Source organism: Diplotaxodon limnothrissa, linkage group LG13 (assembly GCF_057381915.1).
Source record: "Diplotaxodon limnothrissa isolate DT_005_m linkage group LG13, D_limnothrissa_male_GT1.1, whole genome shotgun sequence".
NCBI lineage: Eukaryota > Metazoa > Chordata > Actinopteri > Cichliformes > Cichlidae > Diplotaxodon > Diplotaxodon limnothrissa.
This window is the reverse complement of record NC_140608.1, coordinates 20,763,740-20,785,902: the sequence shown is the minus strand read 5'-3', so window position 1 is coordinate 20,785,902 and position 22,163 is coordinate 20,763,740. Positions and strand designations below refer to the sequence as shown.

Here is a 22,163-nt window from a genome sequence, read left to right as displayed (position 1 = left end):
AACACGACGAATATGACTGCACATTTACACCGACATCATCCTAGTGCAAAGACAAGTGGAAGCAGACAAAAAAAAGCAAGCATGATACTAACTTTAGCCGAGTCATTTAGACAGCTGTTAGCACATGATTCTCCTTATGCTGCTGAGAATATAGCCCAGAAGAAGCGGATAGTATAGCTTTTATTTTGGAAAGAGCCATTTCTCTGTAATAAACTCTCTTTTCCAAAGATGAGTGATTCCTCAATCAGATACAGGGCTTGCAATATCGCTAGCCCGACGATTTTTTCAGTCGGGCTACCAAAATCTATCTCTTCCCTGCCCGTCGGGCTATTGTAGGAAAAATATATGTCAATGCTTTTGCATTCTTTCAGAAATGTAGCTGGGTAATTATGTCATTGGCATCGGTGAGCCACTGTCAATATGTGACATATTGAAGTCGCGTTTGAATTTGCGCTTGTTTTTTTGCTTTCACTTTGCAATCGCGCGAACTGTGTATAGAGAGCGACAGCACTGATCTGTGAGTGATGATAATTTGTGCACCAATTCCTCTGACATCGTCTTATTAATCGTTAGCTTACTATGCAAACATGACAAGTGAAATCTCCCTCAGCTTAAACATGTGAGAGGTTGATCGCGCAGAGAATCGCTGAGCTTATGTGAGTGAGTGTGTAAAAGCATTTCAGTTCTGCTGAGCCAAATAAGACAGGTCAGGGTGAAGAAGTGACAGCCAAAGAAAAGCTTACCACAAAACGGAGAAGTTGTGACAAATCAGACTATAAGGCAAAAAGAAAGTGCAGCTTTATGGTTTCATGGACAAAAGAATTTCTGTGGCTGCAATATGACGAGCTAAATAACCAGGGCTGCACATAAGTGGTCCGCAGGTGCGCATTCGCTGTCAAAATAAAAAACACGCACAAGGGTTAGGGTTAAATTTAAAAACTGTACTTTTGAGTTAAAATATATATTTATAATTTTAATAAATGACAAATTAAAAATGCATGAACATTTTTTTGTATCGAAAAAATATCGAACCGTGACACCAAAGTATCGAACCGAACCGAACCGTGAATTTTGTGTATCGTTGCACCCCTAATATATATATATATATATATATATATATATATATATATATATATATATATAAATCATACATTTTATTGTTTTATTTATATTTTGATATTGCTAGGGATGATGCAATGATCGGGGACCATTCTTAATTTCGTTGTTCTCATGACAATGACAATAAAGTTTCTGATTCTGATTCTGATTTAACTGGAAATAGTAAAAAAAACATGACAGTACAACTTTGTACTTTAATCTCCATGTAAACCCAGGCTTCATCATGTTAAGTGAGGTCTCTGTTGATGCAATTTGGTCTAAAAACCAAACAAACACTTGTTCATATTCATATATTTTAGGGGTCGTTGTTTTGACAGAGAATTTATTTATTTAAAAAAAACTGTCCAAAACACTCAGCTTTTTTAAACCTGACATTAAAATCACACACAAAGTAACCTCCATACAATATATTGAATGGAAATGTTGAATAACACCGAGATTAGGCGAGGCGTGCATGCACAAGCAATCAATGAAAGATACACAATCCGTCTTAAGGTGCTAATGCTACTGCTTAGCATGGTAATGCCAGTCTGCCATTTAAGGAACCTGAGAGCACGTGACTCACCACAGCTTCCTGTTCACCTAGGGAGGTTTTTTCTTTTTAATCAACCAGCAGGATTACTAGCTTGTCTTCTCAGTGTCTAGGCTTTGCAATTACATTCAACAGCATCAAGTAAAGAGGAAGCAGTGAAGCACAGACTCCAGATGGTGACACACCGCGATCTTACAACTGAGCCTGTTATTCCAATCACACTAGGGAGATTAACCCACCCACCTGTATTTTGACAGCTATAGACAGAGAGTTCAGCTCTTTATCCAGTTCTTTGAGGACGACCAGCTTTTTCAGTGTGAGGGTGCAAAGCCTGTGGAAAAGAAAACAGAGGTTGAGAAAAAGACCCGAGTAAAGGCACAAGTACAAGAGCACCTTCATTACTTGATGAGGAATCTCAGTGTTCAAGGCTACTTCTATTCAGCTTTGTGTCCCCTTAGGGAAAAATCTATGGCCTTTTTGTAAACAGATGATACACAAAAGTACTGCTGCTTTACAATTCATACTGTCTGGTTAATGGGCAAATTCCTTCTAAAAGATGGCATAGCACAGATGCTTTGACAAGCCACAAAGTACCATTAGTGAAGCCTGCAAATGCTGTTTGAGCATGATAATACACATTAAAATGCTGAGCAGAGAGGCTTATGGGATTCACTGCCGTGTTTATGATTAAATAAGATGAGGAAAAATTTGTTTTTTTGGGGTTTTTTTTAAGTGGGAGCTGTTAAGCTGTGATCCAGGATGGGTGAAATACAACGAAGCAATCGAACACAGTAACACATAATGTTTAATCAGGAAAAAAAACCCCACACAAACACACACAAAGAAAATGCACACAAACACACACACAAAATTCCTTTCCTCTTTCACGGCTATACAACTATTTCACAATTCTGCTTCCTTTCACCCACACCAGCTCCCCCCCAAGGAAACTTCCCTCTGCAGTGAGATACTCCACAAAAAAGTCAACAACTCTTAGGCCAAGTTTACTAAACTTCTTCCTGACCCACTTTTCCCACCAGCCCTGTTGGATTAAATTGTGATCAGCTTGAGCCAGAGATGCAGACAAGAAAGAAAAACAAATCAATCACTCAATTTTTTTTTTCAAGAGCCACTTTGCTATACTCACTTCATCCAGGCACTTCCTGCTAGACGACTATGATTCACAAAGACTCATACTGTTCAATACAAAGAAAAATGCGGTGTTGCAGATGACAAAAATGGAGTGGTTGTTTATTATTCCATGCAGGAGGATGACGAACACTGTTTGTTTTTTTTGTTTTTGTGTCTTTACTGCTGCTAAAGGCTCAAAGATAGCTTTAACAATTAAAATAACAGTTTAAAATAAGATTTTAAGAACAAATTGTATAATAACACTATAATTTATTATACGGCTTCAAATGAGATAAAGACCAATAAATTCCAAGGGAGGTTTTTCCAAGTGTCCCAAAATATTTATACACATTCAATTATGAATTAAAAAATATATCTGAACAGGTCACGAACTCAGTGTTCCTGTGATGACTCTCTCTAGGCCCACTTAGTGATGACAGTCCACTTGGCTACATAAAGTACCTCATCTGCCTTGGAATAACAGTTGCAAATCTATTTGAGGTTGGAGTAATTAAATGGTAAATCTTCTAGGTAATGCACGGATTCAGCTTGCCTTCCTGTGAGAATGACTCATCAGTCGGCCATAGCTCTCTGTCAGGACACAAGGAGAGAGAGAGAGACCGAAAGTAGGGCTGATGGTTTAACAACATCTCTATCCCATCACAGCTATCTCTCCTCGCACACACTCATTCTCCAGACTCTGATTCACATGTAATCAAAACAGCTTCAGGCGCTGAAGGGGGTCACCTAGGGTACTGGGAATTTTTTTTATTTTTATTATTATTATTAGAAGTGTTATCACCACTCCTGCCTGCCAGTGTGTTGTGTTGTAAGTGAAACTCATGGCCATCTGTTGTGGCCTGGTGCCAGGCTGGCCCTGTGCTCCTACATAGAGCCAGTTTACTTTGCCACTCAAACTGTGATTTCAGTGACAAACCAGGTGTAGCACAAAAACACTAATCAGTGTGGTAAAATAAGTAGTACACAATGATTCAAGGACATTTTAACTAGTTTCAGAAAAGATTGTGACAGTGTGTGATTTAACAGAAGAGGGGGGGGGGGGGGGGGGGCTGCTATTTGTGTGTGGTCTCCCTTCCACTTAGTAGACACTGGCACACGCTCAAGATAAAAATAGGGGCTTGCAGGAGCCCTTCACAAGTTGCATTAATCCTCCCTTTTTTTTCTTTCCCAACATTCCCACATTCCCAGAGAGACCCTGGGGTGGAATCATAGCACGCCTGTCTGTGCCAAATGGGACCAAAGCAAAACAGTGTTATCAATCCATAAGGAAAGGCAGGGTGAGTGCAGAATTTATAAAACAGTCTCCAATTTAATAGTTCTGTGAACAGGCAGTGGAAAGGAAAGATAAGTGACATATTTTCTGTTTCCCAGTTGATAAGAGTCCATGAAATTCCTTTCAATTTCAATGCTTGTGCTGGTTCAGCCAATAAACTGCCTGCTAAGCTTTTCTGATTGAGTTATCATTGTGATACACTGAGTTTATTTATGCTAGAATCCTGGTTATAAGGTCTTTACAGGCTGAGTTTGAGAGGGGATTACAGCCTACAAAATGACTGGAAGGTTGAATCGACACCTGCTCAGACAGTTATTTGATAAAAGTTGAATGTTAGGAAAGGATTTATACATTTGTCGTGTATCTACCATAGCAGTGACCTTCACTGGTAGACTAATGAGCCCTGTCACATCACACAAACTGTTCTGAAACAGCTAAAGAAACACAAGAAGAAACTCACGGTTTTGACCTGGCATTCAAACTCTATACATCACATCATTTTTACCTTCAACAGAGAAGAGTGGACTAAGAATGCTAAGTTCAAATAGTGCTATGCGTAAAGACTGTACAAATCCTAGCAGGACGCTTAAGTTCACCAATGACTTCCTTTCAAATGGCACGTCAAAAATGATGTCACAACTGCTGGAGCGTGGTGGCTTTGGTATAATTTTGGCTGCTTCAGCCCGGCTGGTATGTCATCACTCAGCTGCATGAGTAATGCTTCTCCATCTAAGTCCATTAGCGCGCCCAAGTCACTCACTGCACCATTACTAACTGTTAACCTTTTCTGCCTCTAAAGTAGAGCAAGGTCATTAGATTGCATGGCCATTTCCGCCTTTTAGATCAAGCAGACGTTCAGATATCATCAAGGAAATCAAAACTATGGAGGTGGCAAATGTTTCCATTTGTGTTAAGCAAGTAAAACTATCCAGACAAGCAAGGAACTGTTCAGACAAGCAGAGGAAAGATAAAGGATTTGCATGGAAATCTCTGTAGCTGAAATAGCAAACACAACAAACCTTGCCAACTATAAACACAACCTAATTTCTCTGGTAGTTTATTGCCAGTCATCAATTTTTTCTGGTCTAACCATGGAACTAAAACTGTATTACTGCAATGAGAAAAATCAATATAATCAACACTTCTTATGAGACAGATGGACGCTGTGAACTGGCAAAAAAAAATGTACCTTATAGATCAAATGTTTCTCTTTGCTGTATTTGGTTTTAGGTTTAACCAATCTTTTCTAATTTTCCTCGGATGCAAAATAAACTGTGAAGTTGCTGTTGTAAAAGACGGTCTGTCTGTAGCTACACTTGAATCCTTTCACTTTTATCTGTGTTGGACAAACAAAACAACTTATCAGGCAGTCCACTCAAACAGTTGTGGCCAAATATTTGGTTCCAGATAAGAGCCCTGTGATTGTGGGTTGTGGAAGGGTTTACATATCATCTTATCTTTTCTCTCTGCTAATAACAAATAAAGGTACAGAAGTAAAAGACACATTTGAAGTTTTAAAAGTTCAGTTTTGTATAAGAATAATCCTTTCAACCTGTCCCAGAATAAGGAAATAACAACAGAATTTGCAGAGTCATAGTCAAGCCAATCCATCTCTACCTCTAAAGACTGAATATTTCGGTTCACCCCTTATCAAAGAGATGTATGAACATCAGAGGAAAATCAATTTTGAGAGGTGGATTAAAAGGTGGACAGCAAAGTAGCAGTCAGTCAAACACATATTCTGCACCGCTAATAATTCTTTTTGTTATCTACTCTCTGCAGCCAGGCTGGCTTTCTTTCACGAGGAGGCCTGACACAGGTTCCTCTGGAGTCAGCTCTTTGAGTTTGACACTTTAGTAAAATTATATGACTGTGTGGAGACTGCTTATGTCACATACACTCTATATTTCACTGACTTCAAAAGGTATTTAAAAAAAAAGAAACTAAAACTCAAGACTGGAACCCCATGGACCTTAGCTTCCCATCACAAGACTGGAAATGGACATGCACCTTATGATTGGTCAGTAATCCGATTCCTCATTTCGATCATTCTTAGAAATCTGCGTAGACTTAATTCATTCCAAAGTCTCCTCTCTTTTTGCAAGAATCTCAGTAAAGTTGTTCAACATTCATTAGCTTAAACTCAAACACAATCTGTTCAACTCGCCGATTTAGAGTGCAAGTCATCAAAGGATAAATGTTACTAAACTTAAGTCATCAGTCAATTAAAGATAAGCTACAGGAATGATTGAGTATGCCATCTTAGAAAGAAAAACTGAATCACTCAAAATAAAAAAAACAAAAACTGGAATTAGTGCATGTCTAATGGAAATCTTGGGGCTGAAAGTATTTATTATTTCCACTGTATGCAGTTCCACTGTTAGGCTGACAACAATCAGCTTACTACAGAAAAATACATCATCACAACATCAGTTAAGTGTATTTCTGGCGTGAACGGGCGTTCATTCTGTCTACATCAACATCTTTGAAAACTGGTTGCCCAACATGTACTGCCCCTTAGGAGTACATGCAGTTACTATCACCAAACTATTCCTGGATATCTGTATTTGCATGTCACAGGTGATAAGAACACTTCTAAATTTCAGAGCCTTTAAAGAGCCAGCAGCTAAAGTAATCAAAATTCCAAGAAAAATAGAAGCCCTATTTTGATAACGGTGCTTGCGCAGGATGACTCTAGCTGGGTTTTCAGCTTCTTCACGTTTTTCCAATGCACATTCGTATCAGTTGAAATGACAAACACCCGTAGCTCTTCAATGCTTTCTAATTTGGACAGTTTTTTTTCCAGTGACCAAAAAAAAGAAGATCTAAACATATACAGGACCATCAAAAGGTTTATTGTGCAAATATGGACATGCTTCTTTACACAAATGAATGTGCAAATGTGCATGGTGCTGAAAGGGAGGCAAACAAAACCTCTGAATTTAACTATATGCTGCCTAAACAAAAACACACTTTTGTAATTCATCCTGTAATCCCTTGGTCAGCATTCTAGTTGATGTTTTGCCAGTTCCATGCCCTCGGATCACTGCACAGCAATTGTCAGTGGCACAAAGCAGAGGGAAGTGGTAGATGGAGGATGAGTGATGTAACAGAGTGCTCAATGAAAAAAACAGTCTATGGTGGATATGTGCTGGGGGGCTTCCAGATAAGGGGGGGGGGGGGGGGGGGGATGCTTTTAGTGGGTTTAACGTATTATTTTACGTATTCTCTGCTGAGATGTAAATGCAGTTGCATTCATTCTAATAAAGCACCGCTGAGCATAATGCAGTGCATGAAATTCTTAAGAAGGCTGCATATGGTACCAGCTTATACATGGGGGACTGACAAAAAGCAAAATTCTCTGCAGTCCATGTCCCTGAAGAGAAAAGCTACAGCACTGCGTTCCTCAACAACACTATTATTTTTTCACATCTGGTTGCATAACTTAACCCAAATAAAAGTTACGCTAGTATAAAAGCTACTTCTACTTAATATTTCATTCACTTACAGCAAAAAACAAGGAAAAGTCTATTCATCAGAGGGTTCGCTTATGGAACTCCTGAGTTTGTCTGGGCCACAAACCAATTATGTTCTCTGTCTTTTTAATATTTTATTCATCATCTTTCAATCAAACTGCAACGAAAGTGAAAAGGCACAAAACAAAGCCCTGCATTCGCTGATCTAAACTCCAACACACCCACTTAAAAGTTCTGTTTCACATTTGTTAAAGTTTAGACAAATATGACAAAGCAATAGAGGCTGCAAAGCAGTGGCAAACGTAAGTGTGATACGACATTTGAAAGTTGCTAGAGTATTTTTTAAATACAAATATAAATTATGATTGATGAGGACTAATACATGAGACCAAATATATTAGTTTAAACAAGTTCAAAAAGTAGAATGTGCCATGAGAGCTTAGCCTGCACTTAGGCTTGCATGCAAAAGCTATTTTAGCCCCCAAATATCTAGTTGTTTGTGCCAGATGGCCATATGCTGGTTGGGCTTTAATTCCCTGAATGAAATCTTCTGATGGTCACAGTGACAGAGCAGGAAAAGGCTTTGACCAGACAAAGGGAACAAGAGAAGCAATTAATCTGGTAAAACCTGATTTCTGTAGTATTTGTGTGAGGAAAAACACACATGGCCATAACAATATAAAATTGGAAGCAAACATATCTTTGATAAGACTGTCTCTTCGTAGAGTGGTGTGTATGGTGCCAAAGAGGTTTTAAAGCTGCAGTCATAGACTTTGGGGGACCGTGCTGTCTGTCCATTTTTATACCAGCACATTGTTGAATGTCAAAAGGCCAGAACTGAGTCAGACATTACAGAGATGGCAGCTTATCCCTTAACAGAGGGGTGTACTACAAAGCGAGATTAATGACTTAGTGAGCTATGTCAAGATTAAAGTCAAGAGTTTTCTGTGTCACAAAAGCAGCTCTCTTTACCTGGCTAAGTTATGCAGAACATATATCTTTTTTTATCCACAACATGTTATAAGTGAATTATAGATTTTTTTCCTGCTGGATGGATGGATGGCTGTTAAGCCATCCCTTTCTAAAACCACTGCGAGAAGTGCAAACTGTTTTTGTTGCACTGTCACAGGAATATGCATGTATACAAATGGTGATGCAGACAATGTATTGATCAAATTACACTTGACTCTAATCGGCTGCTAAGTATCTTTTACACCCCTGGAACTACTACTAGAACGTAGAGCACACACCATGAATACTGCCTCATTAACACTAATTTTAATTTGATCTGCCAACCAACTGAAGTGCTTCCCACATCTTTTATTAGGCGCTGCGACAGTAATATATAATATTTAAATGTATCCAGTTTAACGCTTCAGACTTCTAATGTGCAGCTGTCACTGTAGAAATAAAGAACAGCACCAAGAGTCCACTCAGCCATAATATAATTAACTTGAATTTAAATGTTTATTTTACCACCCGGTGTCATAAATCCCAAGATAAACACTTTTCTGCAGAATTAATCTCATCTTATTTATAACAGTGTTGCGTTATATTATGTTAAAGATCCTGATAGAATTTTAATCACACGTTTATCATCATCACCATCATCTGCTCAACTGAACATCCCTGATTGGAGCTTGGTGCACTCACAGGGATCGTTTTTCATGTAAGAAGACTCATATAATCTGTGAAACTCCTTTTTTGTGAGTGTGCAAAGGCCCTAAGCAGAAAGCCTGGCTAAACAGAAAAGTTGACAACTGTTATCTCCAACTGAGAATTTAGGCTTTGTCAAGCCAGCTAACACAAAGTAATTCTGGCTGTCTTGACCTTCAGAGTATACCCCTCTGAGGTTACTTCACTAAGTCAGAATCCTTACAATGCAATCAAATGCTCAAATCTTTTCAATATCAAATACTTGAGCTTGCAGAGAACAAGTCAACTCCTGTTGTGATTAAATCCACTGCCCAGTTTTTATGGTAGTAAAACATATAACAGCCATAAGTCTGAAAACTAAAACAACTCAATCTTTCTATGAACTGTTCATTAATGTATTTCGGAAACTGTTAACATAACATGAAGCCAACGTTCAACTCTGAAGCAAGGTCCGCTCAGTTGTGATGCATACTCCACTATAGGAAGTGCTGATAGCATTGCAACTGTTGATTCACAGGCACTGAGTCTATATGCACGATTTAAGGAATTTGCAAGAAATTCGCTAAAGGACACAAATCAACTTTTCTGCATTTAATTTTATAAATAAAAATAGCAAACCTAAACTTATCAGTAACATCAGCTGACTATGTTTATCAAGCTCCAAGTGAAACATCAAAGACTTGTCGAACAGGGTGCTGTCTTTGGTTTCTCTCTTCTCCGGCTGCATGCTCCGTTTATTTCAATAAATCATATTTTGACAAACTATGGCTAAGTGCACAACTTCCTTGGATTTTTGGAGGAACACGGCCACTGGGAAAACCCCAAGAGACAGGAAATACGTCTTTAAAAAAAATCTTACACAGATTCAAACCACAAACAGTGTACAGGTTATAATTAATACTGTGCAAAATAGAAATATTGCCATTTAGGAAGCATTCATATTCAATACATAGTTTAAGTCACTGCTGAATTGAACATTTACTTTCTAAAGCCAGTTGATGCATGACTTTCCATTGGTTTCATCAGTCAGGTATGAAAGCACCCTGGCAGATGTGATTAAAAAAAACAAAGGTAGGGGAGGGATTGGTCATAACACTCTGTAATTAGGTCTTTATGAAGTTCTTGGTCATGAGGCTATCCTGAGCAGTGGTACAATATGACTGCGGGATTAATTTTAGGTAATTTTACAAGTGAGTGGTACACTGCAGCTCAGTGCTAGATTTTATTTCAGTTTGGTGAGTTAGGCCTTCAGTTCTTTACCTCAAATACTCAGATGAAAAAAGATTTATGTCTGAGAAGTGTAAATCAGAGGTTTAAGCAGTATGTGCTTGTTGTGAGGACGTTCTGGTAAACTCCTCTGAAAATAATGGGTAGCAAGTTTATATTCCTGGCTGATATAAATATGGGTTAAAGGGAAAACCATCGTTAGAGGCAAGTCAAAAAATGCAAAGCTTGCTGTTAAGTGACAACAGGAAATGCATGCTTACATCTAACCTGGCCCTATATTTTACCACGCAGTAAACCAACTGAGAAAGCACTTTTCCCAGTTGTACTGGAAATCTACCAAATTACCAAACTGGTCCTTAACTGGGTTAACACAACCCAGTAACATGATTTGTGAGTCAGCAAGTAAGAATCCTTGAAACAAAAGCTTTCAGTTGCAGACACTCCCACTGGGATCTTTCAGGCTACTTTCTTATTCAACTCTCCAGCCTCTTTAATACTAATTAAAAATACAACTCCATGTTGCAGTCACACCTCAGTGATCTGACAGTAATTTTCAGGAGCTCAGTAAATAGTTGTCATCCTTTGTTGTGTTTCTGCAGTGGTAAACAGCTCTTTTGTCTCTGCCCTGAACACATATTGGTGAGGTCAGCAACCCGATGTTTGTAGAGGAAATGCAAGACATGACAAGACCAAACATGGCATGACTACAGGCAATATCAGATCCAAAGATACCAGATCATCATCATCACAAAAGAATATAACAAGGAAGATAGTATCTTGCTAGCATGCAGATGATACTGATGATAGATTATTTTAATAAAAGTGTTTATAAGTTCCTGTCTGCTGTATTCAGTAGCTTCCATGTGACTCTTCATTCACTACTCCAATAGATACGGGTGAATGGTAACTGCCACTGACAATGTTGTGGCTAAATTTTAAAATCCTATTAAAGGTGAATAGTATTCCTGCTAGAAATATTATTTTGCAAGTGTTCTATTGGTTTGATCAAAAGCTTAGTAGCGAAGCCTTCTTCCACTCTTTCTGTCCAGCCTAGTGATCAGGAAAATTCAAGTTTTTGATTTTTTAAAGAAGAAACAAAATATTGAAAAAACTCAATGGAGGATTTAAATTAAAAAAAAGAAGGCAGGGCTAACATTAGGTCAGTTTCCTCTAAATCTGGGACTGTTATTTGTTGGCAGAGATAGTTTGATAATTTTAAAACACAATATTACTGGATATCATTTTATTCATTATATAAGTATCACTTTCTGATGCTAGAGTGGATCAGTGAATGTACACAAGGCTCCATAAGGTTTCTGTACCCCTCCAATTTGTCATGACTGCTACTATACTAACAAGGACACCAAGTGAGCATGTGCCCTCAAAGACAAATAGAAAGTAGTATAAGGATGACAATGGATTCCTCGTGACTAAAGCAGTCCATGTGCACATCCACAAAGAAGTATAATGCAAATCTTATTGTATCGTCATACATACTAAGAAATGTTTGGAATGGCATTAAACAGCATGAATATATTAAAATGTACACAGCCTGTAGGAGACTGGATTTATAGCATGCTGAGCTTATATAAGCCTTTTTAAAAAAACAACAATGATTCATCTTTAAAAGCCATGATGAATGGGCTGCATTGTGAAAAGATGAAAGTGCAATGAAAGGGCTGGCAAGGGAAAGCCAGCCAGACCGCTGCGTTGACCCCGAGAGCTTTGACACATCCATTGCTCCACGTCAGAATAGACCCCAGCTGAGTTTTCATGATATTGTACAGTAAATCTGAAGTCCTTAGTCCTGTTTAATGCAGTCTGACAATCTACCACCTTTAATATGAATATGAATAAGCAGAATCAATTTTCAAAGCTGTAAAACCTAGCCAGCAAAGATGTACATGGCTGCTCCTATCTCCAATGTAAGGACACGGCATTGAAACTGAGTGAACTTGATGATATCTTTCAGTTACATTTAAGCATTGCTGACATTTCATCTAAAGGATCAGTGCAGCTTTCCTATACATATTTAATACTGACATATGGTGCCTCTGCTGAGCATCAGACAGGATTAGGTCTGCCCTTTAATTCTTGCATCCACCACACCGAATCTGTCTGCTCTCATTAATGATCTGGGAATTTAGAAACACCCTCAGCTTCCTAAGAAAAGAAACAAGAAGAAATCGACTTTATTCAGGTTCTACAGATGATTCGCGTCTGTATTGAGCTCTATGGTAACTGAACCAGATATGGCAGTATGATAAATCAAGTGTAGAAAATATTGCCTGACGAAGCAAGGTTTGCCTGTTGTCATTGCTAATGATGCTAGAAGGACTTCAGCTGACAAAAACACCCTTCCAAACCTGCACTGACTCGTACCATTTTCTGCAAAGTAGACAAGACTTTCAAGAAAGAAAAATGATCAGGACACTGAACTGGGAATTGTGCAAACAACTATACAACGGTCAGCATCAGCAAATAGTTCACTTTCCCCCCTAAAGTGATTAAAAACCTGACACAACCCCACCCCCCATTTTATACATCCAAATGACTAATGGAGTAACTGTATCCGTGCTCCAGCTTCTTCAGAGATTCTGCACACAGATCATGTTTTTCCTTTTTATCAGTTCAGCAGTAATTTTAACACCAGTGATAGCAAGGTGAGTAAAAATAGAGAGGTGAGGCCAATTAGGCTGACGCTGTTTGCTGCCAAGTAACAAGCACAGTCATTTTTCCATTACCACAGATAAGCATGTGAACGCAGTATGAAAAATGCCCATTTTTATACCGTGAATCGTTAATTAATGCAGTTTGTGAGATGAAGATGGGAGATGTTGGATCTATGTTAACGATCCATCTTTTTAACATTAATCTTAGACTATGTAATACAAAATTCTCATGTGCAATGCTTTGCGGCACCTAGATTTAAAACAGTAACATCCAATTTTTTGTCCTTAACCAAGTAAGTGTTCATATTTAATTTAATTTCACCTCAGTGCAGATCTAACTTAATTCTTTGTTAAAATAAAGCTGCTTGAATTTAATGCACAGAAAAAGAGAAGGTGGCACAACTGCAGTGTGGGTCAACTGATCAAAGGCGCATGGACAGAAACTGGAATCCAGACAGTTCAGACTCCTTAATCTGTGATTAGACGAGCAAGCAAGCAGGGCATCCAACTCCATGTTATCGGAGATTTCTCACTCCAGGGACTGTTATGTCCTCATCCAGACAGAAAAGGCAAAGATGCTGATTCTTTTCTGGGGCTGTTAGCCAAAACAAGGGAAAAAAATCTTCTATTTATGAGACTCAGTAAGATGAAAGAAATGTTCTTTGAGTATGGCTGACAGTTAAGGTAAAGTGATTTGACGAAGGATAAATATAACTGCACTGCCAGTCTGTGTTTGTTTACAAGAGAAGACTCTGCTAGAAATGTAGTACAGGATTTCAGACTGCCATGATGACAAATCTTCATGTTTTAAAACGGTCTGTCATGTTTTCTCATTCATCAACATCATAAATGTTTTGTGTCTGAAATAATGGTGTCTGTGTTGCTGCTGGCATATACAGCTCAGGAAATGCCTCACTGGGAGAGGTGGGAAATAAACAGTGCAAGAACAAGAGAGAAAATATGAGTTGAGAGACGCTGTCCCCAGTGTGCTTATTTTGACAGGATCCTCCCTGTATCAGAGGACACTTTCCTCGCCTCGCTTGCTGGCTCAGGAAGCTGGATCTCTTCACTAGCAGAGACCCCAGTATCCGCCCACAGAAGAATCTGGCCTCGCTCCCATACTGAGGTCCACGCAGGGGGAAACAAACCTTTCTTCCCTTTGTGAGACATTCAACATGAGCATTCAGTGCATGCCTGATCACCATAAAGCTCAGGGCCAATTCAGCAAAACTTTTCAATAGAGTGGACAATCCACAGCTCAAATCCTGGCTCCGTTCCAGAGAGCAGGTTGTTAGTCAACAACGGAAGGGAGAAGGGTACTGAAACCAGACTGAAGGAGGCTGATTTCAGTTGCACCAGCAGCTCTCTAGTTGCCAGGAATGTGGAATGTTTCCCAAGGAAATTCCTCCTCCTCCAGGAAAGCAGGGAAGGAAACCAAGAGAATTTTGACACATATCAAGCAGTGGGAGTAAGCACGAAAAAGAGGGGCGTGAAGGTGCTGATTGGTCTTCTGTCAGCAAAGTGTGTGAACAGCATGGACAGCATGGAGCCAAGTTGAAATCTTATTTGAAGACATGATAAAACAAAAGGGAACTAGTTTAACTATTAATGTGACTAAAATATGAAACATGTCTTAAAAGAAAGCCACATTATGGATTCTTATTTCTCTAACAAGAAAAATAAAAACGTCACGATCCAGTTACATTTGCAATATTGTTACTTTCAGTATCTGCTTTAAAAATGGAGCTGTCATCCCTCTAAATGCACCTTTGTTCTGAGTTGTTTATATTTTGCATGGGCATCTTGCCAAGTATCATGCCATGAAGTCAAATGTTGCTTCTGTAACAGAGCATTAACAACATGCTCTTTGGGGATGATTCCTCAGCCTAAAAGCTTGCTTCATTTACATCATTCAAAATACCATATCAAATATGAACATTTAGCATCAGGTGTCAAACAACGATTGTAAACATGGTGCAAACAGATGTGGCGACTGTGTCACAATCCTGAAGGGCACTGGAGGCGGCTGATGTATATGATTCCAAAAGGAAGCAGAGGATTAAGCAGACAGTGTGTGTGCAGCATGAGATTACTAGCTCCTCTTTTCCTGTTATGAAATCAGATTACAGCAGCTCCCCTGCTAAGAGAAACAATACCCATGCCTTGAGATGAAACACTTATTGAGGAGGTGAAAGGGTGAATTTAGATCATATTATCTGACAGTCAGGCGTTCTTTACTTGTACCCAGATTTAATGGTCTCAGCAAAGGGTTAATCACTGAATTTACAGAAAACTCGAAAATAAATCTAAGAGATTAAGGCCATGGATGATACTAGAAACTGCACGCTAACAGTTATGCATGAGGGATATTTTTACATATCCCTTATGCATCACAGCATAAAGGCATAAGGGATAAGTTAAAAATGTCTTGCTGATGGCTTCATCTCTGCTGACCCAGAACAAATATGACACAATAACGTTGCTCTACTTGAGCCCGGGTTTGTTTTCGTTTATCATCTATATCTGCCATACACAACACAAATCTGTTTGATACACTACAGATTGAGGCAGAAGATACAAACATCTGACCAGAGTCTGCAAAGTACACTCAATTACTATCAAGATAAGGCTCTGCCGCTCATGAGAGAGTAAAGCCATCTTGGGACTCACATGAATCACACAGACAGAAAGAAGGACGCACTACTCGGCAGAGATAAACATCAGACGGGAAGAGGAAGACGTTTTTTCGTAGCTTGCGAGCTAACTGAGATGTATTCACTTCTCTGAGTCCAGAGAAATGTAATAGAGGGATCTTTATACACAGAGGATTTAAAAAAGAAAATCAAGGGCACGCCAACATTTTCAGATCTACAAAACATTTTCCATTTAGCAACCCAAAGAGGATGATGTTTACTCTGAAAGCAGACAAATTGTCAGCTTGAAAGTAAGTTAGTTATAGCTTCATAATGCACCTAAAGCTTTGGACACAATGGAGGTTGGAGAGCTTTTATGGACACATTAGCACGCTGCTTGTTCGTGTGTAGAGATGATGTTGCCACAGATTTGAGCTAGGTGCCACTTTTCAAATAATGTCTGGGCTTGGTTTAGTCTCAGGTAGTATATTTTCAGCTCTTTTAGGGTTTTATCAGTGCAGATGTTTATGAAAAAGTCCTCTATTTTGAACTTGGCAAGAAGCCAATGCTCTCATCCTGCTGAAAATTCTTTATCAAAATAAGATAAACACAGGACCATATTTTGACCGTCGCATTAGTGCCATTCCTGCAAATACCACATCATTACCTCAACAAATTCTTGCCTGTAGACAGCTCAGCTGGATTTTTGAACAGGCCACTAAACTTCTTTAGTTCTGCTGTGTAACCGCAGCTACACCTGTCTCTTTATTATTCTCGTATGCTTAAATAAAGGGGAAAGGATTGGTAAAAATAAAACCACTCTACCAAAACTGTTAGGGTCAAAACAGCTAAGAAAGCACATCATCCACCATGCAGAGCACTGACTAAATTATTTTTAAATCTACTCTAGTACAAAAATACTCCAGTTTTTTAAAAGCTTAGTTTTACATGCATAACTTTATATTCAGCACAATTTCCCAAAATATCAATGAGACACTTAAATGTGTCCAGTAAGCAGGTTACATGAAGATGAATAATGTGGGTATTATGTCCCTCAGCTGTCTTTGGTAAATCTGCAACATCAGCAAAGCAGTTGTCTATTCTTTTAAGAGGGGAAAACAGGTGAGACTTCTGCACTTCCCCCCTCCACTGCAATAATAATAAAAACAAGAAAAACAAGGGGAAAAATTATCAGCTTATAAGAAATAACCTGCAATATGAACAGCACGCTGTATTTCACTGGAGGGTGGCAGACTGGCAGGCATGGCAATGCTGGAATCAAAACAATGCTTCTCTAACTATTCCAACAAGCCTGTTAAGGATGGAGCTGTCACAACACTACGTCCAACAGGTAGGAGCCAGAATACTGTATGGTGCACTGCAATAAAACTCTATTTGCATTTGGATATACCCAGAATTTAACAAGCGCAAGATTCTAAAATATGAATTTTGTTTCATCCAGCTCCACAGTTAGAAACCATAAATCTGTGCTAATATAATAGCATATAAAAGCTAACAACATGTTTTCCATTCTGACAAAAACATCCTTTCCTGAGCATGGCTTTCAATGGAGCTGAAGGGCTTAGGATTATTTACCATGTTGTAATTATTACAAAACAACAGCTGTGCGTGATGTTTTGGAGTACCACAATAAAAAACACTCAGCTGGTAACAGCCCCGTGGCCTCATCTGAAACCGTGCCACTTAGCTGGACACCCACATTTGCTAAAGGCCAGTTGAAGAGCAAACAGCTGCACACAACATGGCCCAGCCCCTGAAAGAATGCCAAGGCAGAATCCCCAAAACAAGCCTTGGGTTGGGCTTCATACAGGACTTTTCACACTAGCTTACACTAGCAGAATGGCCTGTGAGCACTATACCTCAAAGCCACCGCATATAACAATAATTACAATAAGGCTTTTCAGGCTGAATAAATAATTGTGTCATGAATTAATATGCCTAATAAGTTCTTCTCCATACATATCAGATCTAACAAAGTATCCCATTCATCAACAAGAAAGCTGTGGGTCGAGTAACAGTGTACCTTCACTGTAAAACTCATTAATAATTCATTGTGATCCTCACCCATATTCATCTCGGATACAGTGCCTTGTACATCATCCACTTCAGAGAACAGTGTAATGACAGACGTAGGAAATCAATGTACATAGTATGGCATGTTGTATGAATGCACAACATGCTGTTTTCTGCAATCCAGTCTTAAAACTTAACAGATACAACTATCCAAAATAATCTCATGCATTAGTCACTGTGCAGCATTTGCTGTGGCCTGTCCAGGAACTAAATAAATAGTGAAATCACATTTTCAGAAACAGGACTACAATGAAAAAGGGCAGGGAGCTGTATAATCTAAAAGCAGTGCTGTCACTTCAAAGACGATTCATTCTCATTCAAGCTGGCTTTAAATCGTTTGAACCATCACAGCCAAACAGAACAATATTCAACATTCACACAGGGATCTGAAAGATCAGGAATTTTCCCACATGCAATGATTCCGTTCGTACATACATGCTCATGCAGGCACTATAGAGACACAGGCACATATACACACATACGGCACATTGACTGTAGAGGAAACCCTCCCCTCCAAGCCCACTTCTATCCCAATGAGTGGAACAGATCTAGGTCAAAGCTGATTAATGTGCCCACAGCTCCCGAGAGGTTTCTGGTCAGGTGGCACCAATGCCTGCTCACTGCTGAAGAATACTAAGCAAAGTGTCGCAGATAACTGATAACGCAACAGGAAAACAATAACATTAAACAATCAAAAGTATTTAATTTCTTGTCATATCCGCTGTTTCGTCATTACTGTGAGTCGCTTTGTTTGTGATTGTTTATTGCTGTCTATAACGGGGTAGTCGACTCCGATCTATAGAGACGTAATCACAACACAACCCACAGCATAAGAACTTAAAAATTCTGGGAATTTCAAATCGCCAGGCAGCTGCAAAACTGCTCGTTTGGTCAGGCAGCTCATGACACATAGGGCTGCAAAAGGATAAAAAGGATGTCTGTTGCTTATGAGACGAACGGCATCCATGCCACTGTATTTATAGATAGTTATGCCGCTATTGGGTGGCAAGCATTCCTTATACCTAATCAACTACAGGCCTATCCGGACATTTATTATGTGCAAAGCTTCATCACCATAAAAAGAACATAAAGGAAACCTAGTAGAATCCGTCTAACAGATGAACTGGTTAGCTGAACTTTTGTTAGCCAGTTATAACGGTCGAAATACATTAAAAACACCGAGTGTTAATAAATTATTACAGGCTTGTTAATTCGTCTAAGCTATTAAGATACAAATGGAAATTTTAACATTGGTACTTTTGGCGCACTGCACCTTAACGTGGCAAAACAAATGTGCATTTAGCACAAAACATTATAGTAACTTCAAAACATTTGCTAGGTAGCTTTAGCATTAGCCACCTTGCTAGTTAGCTTGACAGTTAGCTCCCCAACAGTGTTTTGGAAATGTGAGGCAACTCGTCCGTCCTGCCTAACGTTCCACTCAGCGAGGGCGTTGTTAAAGCAAACGTTAGCCAAAGATTTATTCAACGTTATGGAGGCTTGCAAACATTGTGATTTGTGGTATTTTCACGCTAACATGCCAATGTTAACGTTACCTCGGGACGCAGCTTGGAGATGATCGGTCTATCTCCCAAGTCGCAAAAAGGTTCATGGGCACAGGCATGCTGCCGGAGCCCGAGCCTAGGACCACAGCCCCGGCCAACGCTCCGGTCGGGAGGCTCGTCGGCGCTGGTCCACCACCGCCACCGCTGCTCGGGTTCAGGAAAGCGGCACGGACGCCCCCTCTCTCTACAGCCGCCGCCATCATCACCACCACCACTGCTTGGGGAGCAGCCCTAGCTAAGTGTCGGACGAACGCGGGAGCCGCTGAACTCCGTTGCTACCTGCTCCTGCTCCTCCACACTGACTCCCAGCTGCTCCCCACTGACTGGAGATGCTGATAGTCGGGGCGGGGCCTGTTACCACTGATAGAGCACGTCGCTGCGTCCAGGGTGGGACATGCTTACTATTAAACTGAAATTTAGCATACACACGATAGATACATTAAAAAAATACACGTCATAAAAATACTAATCTATCTCTGGCCTTGTTTTAGGTGAAATTTAATTAGTATTTCCATTTAGCTGGGTAAAAGTGCTGGCCTACATTAAAAGTTCAGCCTGGACTTTTTAGTCTTTTTATCCTTTCATTTAATCCAGTTCGTTACTGTCCTTTATTTATCTATTCTTTTACATTTTCAAAAAAAGTGCAAATAATGAGTTAAAATAAAGATCAAAATAAACATTCAGCTAGGTAATAGCCTTTTACCTCATTTAATATCTACGGAATCTAAGCAGGTGACAGCCTAAATACCACCAAAACTGATTAGGTTTGTTTTTTATTTTTATTTTCATGTGAATGTGTTTAAATTGTTTACTAATATCAAAGCACTGCGCGTCAATGACACAAACCAAATCTTTTCAGTTATCTTCAGTACTCAAATTTTAATTCAAAATCTGCCCACTTTCAGGTGCATATTTTTTCCTCCTCAAATAACTGTTGAAATGTTATTCAAGATTTATCATCAGTCTTTACCGTGAGTCAGTTATTGCATAATAACACCTGGTACATGATACCTGATTCAGTTATTGTTCTCATAAGGCAGTTGTTGGGAAACGCATTGAGTGTAACTGTGACTAAAGACTCTAGAAACCTGACTTGACATAACATGCTCAGGAGGGTTGGGTAACGAGTGTGACAGCCTGTTTAAAGCACCGGGAAAACACACACACACACACACACACACACACACACACACACACACACACACACACACACACACACACACACACTCCATTTGTCAAACCTTTCTCTATTTTGAAATATTCTGTGGTCTTTTGTAATATTAACACGTCATTCTGGATTTCCTGATCGATCATTGCTGGCGTATTCACCTTGGCTTTAATTACTTTTCATAGAGTTTTTTTCCAGTCTTTCACTACAACAATGAGTCACTGTCAGAGCTCGCACAGATAAACAAATGTGAATTTTTTTAATGAAAGAACTTCTTCTTTATTGCCTGCAAACCTAACCTTATCACACCTGACAGTAGACACATCTCTGACTGAGGGTAGCAAACATAAAACAGTGTCAAATATGTTATGGTTCACATGTCAAAATCCTGATCAATTACAATAAAACAGTGTAGAATTAATCTTCCACCCTAAGGCAGTGTGCGTATAGAAATCCGAATAAAAAGAAGGAAAACTAGTAAGCTATTTAGTATAAAAATGCATTACTGAATGAGTGCATCGCCACCTAGTGTTTGAAAATAGCTCTACATCCAGCAAAAATCTGGACACTTTAAAAAGCTATGGTTGCAAGTTGAAATTCACCCAATAGATGGCGCACTTTCTGCATTTATGGATCAATATTACAAGAAAGCTGCGCCTTTTTCTCCTCTTCTTCTTTTTGTCTCGCTCTCTCGATTGAACCTCCTCCTCCTATAAGTGTGAGTGGGTGGATGCATATATTCTGACACTGTGACACTGCTGATGTTTCCACAACACGACAGTCTGACACTTTATTACCAAGCCTCTCACCTTTATTGAGTTACAGCAACAAGAATTACAATACTCAGCCATTAGACTGTCACATAAACACCTGCTCAGTGACAGCCGTACGGCCTCAAAATTAAAGAAATTGTTCCGCTTTTAATATCAGGAGAACAACTATCTGGGAAAGGAGAGATCCTGCAGTGCACTGACAGCTGACAGGCTTTAGCAAAGACAGGAAAGTGAACATAGCAATGCACCTCTCTGACGTCACCACTATACTGTAGGCAGTGAACAACGTGTTGTCTCTTAGGTAACACTGATTTATTCCTTGAATAAAAACCACACATCTTTCATAATTCCAGAGTGATAAAAAGCAAAGGCATGTTTCCAAGCACATCTTTATTTTTAGGTGTGTGAGCTATTGTTCTAGACTTGTGACATTGTTTGCGTACCACCTCCACACCATCAAAGTCAGGCATTTTTAATGAACAAGCCTTTCATTAGAAGCTAAAAACAGCACTCGCCTCAATCACTGCGCAGGCTCCAGTCACACATGTTCCAGCTTAAATTTAGAACTTCAAGGGCATCAGTCTTTTTTTTCTTTTCTTCCTAGTGTTTGCAAAAACTTGTAAAGTTATCAAGACTTGTAGGAAACTTTGTATCTCTCTCCAAGAAATGGGAGCCAGCAGTTTGTTTTGTTGTTGTTGCTGTTTTTCTGTCTAATGAATAGGAGGTTAATAGGAAGTAAGCTAAATATCTCCAACAATCTCACTGCAGTTTGGCTATACAATGCAAATGAATCAAATCTGATAATGTGGCTATTGTTCCAGAA

At 39.3% G+C, this 22,163-nt stretch overlaps 1 protein-coding gene across 2 annotated transcripts in view; it reads right to left on the bottom strand.

Moving 5' to 3' along the window:
• LOC146620224 (phosphofurin acidic cluster sorting protein 2-like) overlaps positions 1–19,706 on the bottom strand; it is a 45,939-nt gene extending 26,233 nt beyond the window's left edge. For both annotated transcript variants that reach the window (XM_085368845.1, XM_085368846.1), the window contains exons 1-2: positions 19,391–19,706; positions 1,895–1,982 (exon numbers count right to left, since the gene is read on the bottom strand). In XM_085368845.1, coding sequence (XP_085224971.1) covers positions 1,895–1,982; positions 19,391–19,602 — 300 coding nt within the window. In that variant the 5' untranslated portion in view covers positions 19,603–19,706. The remainder of the gene's footprint in view (positions 1–1,894; positions 1,983–19,390) is intronic.
• Between the last annotated feature and the right edge of the window lie 2,457 nt (positions 19,707–22,163).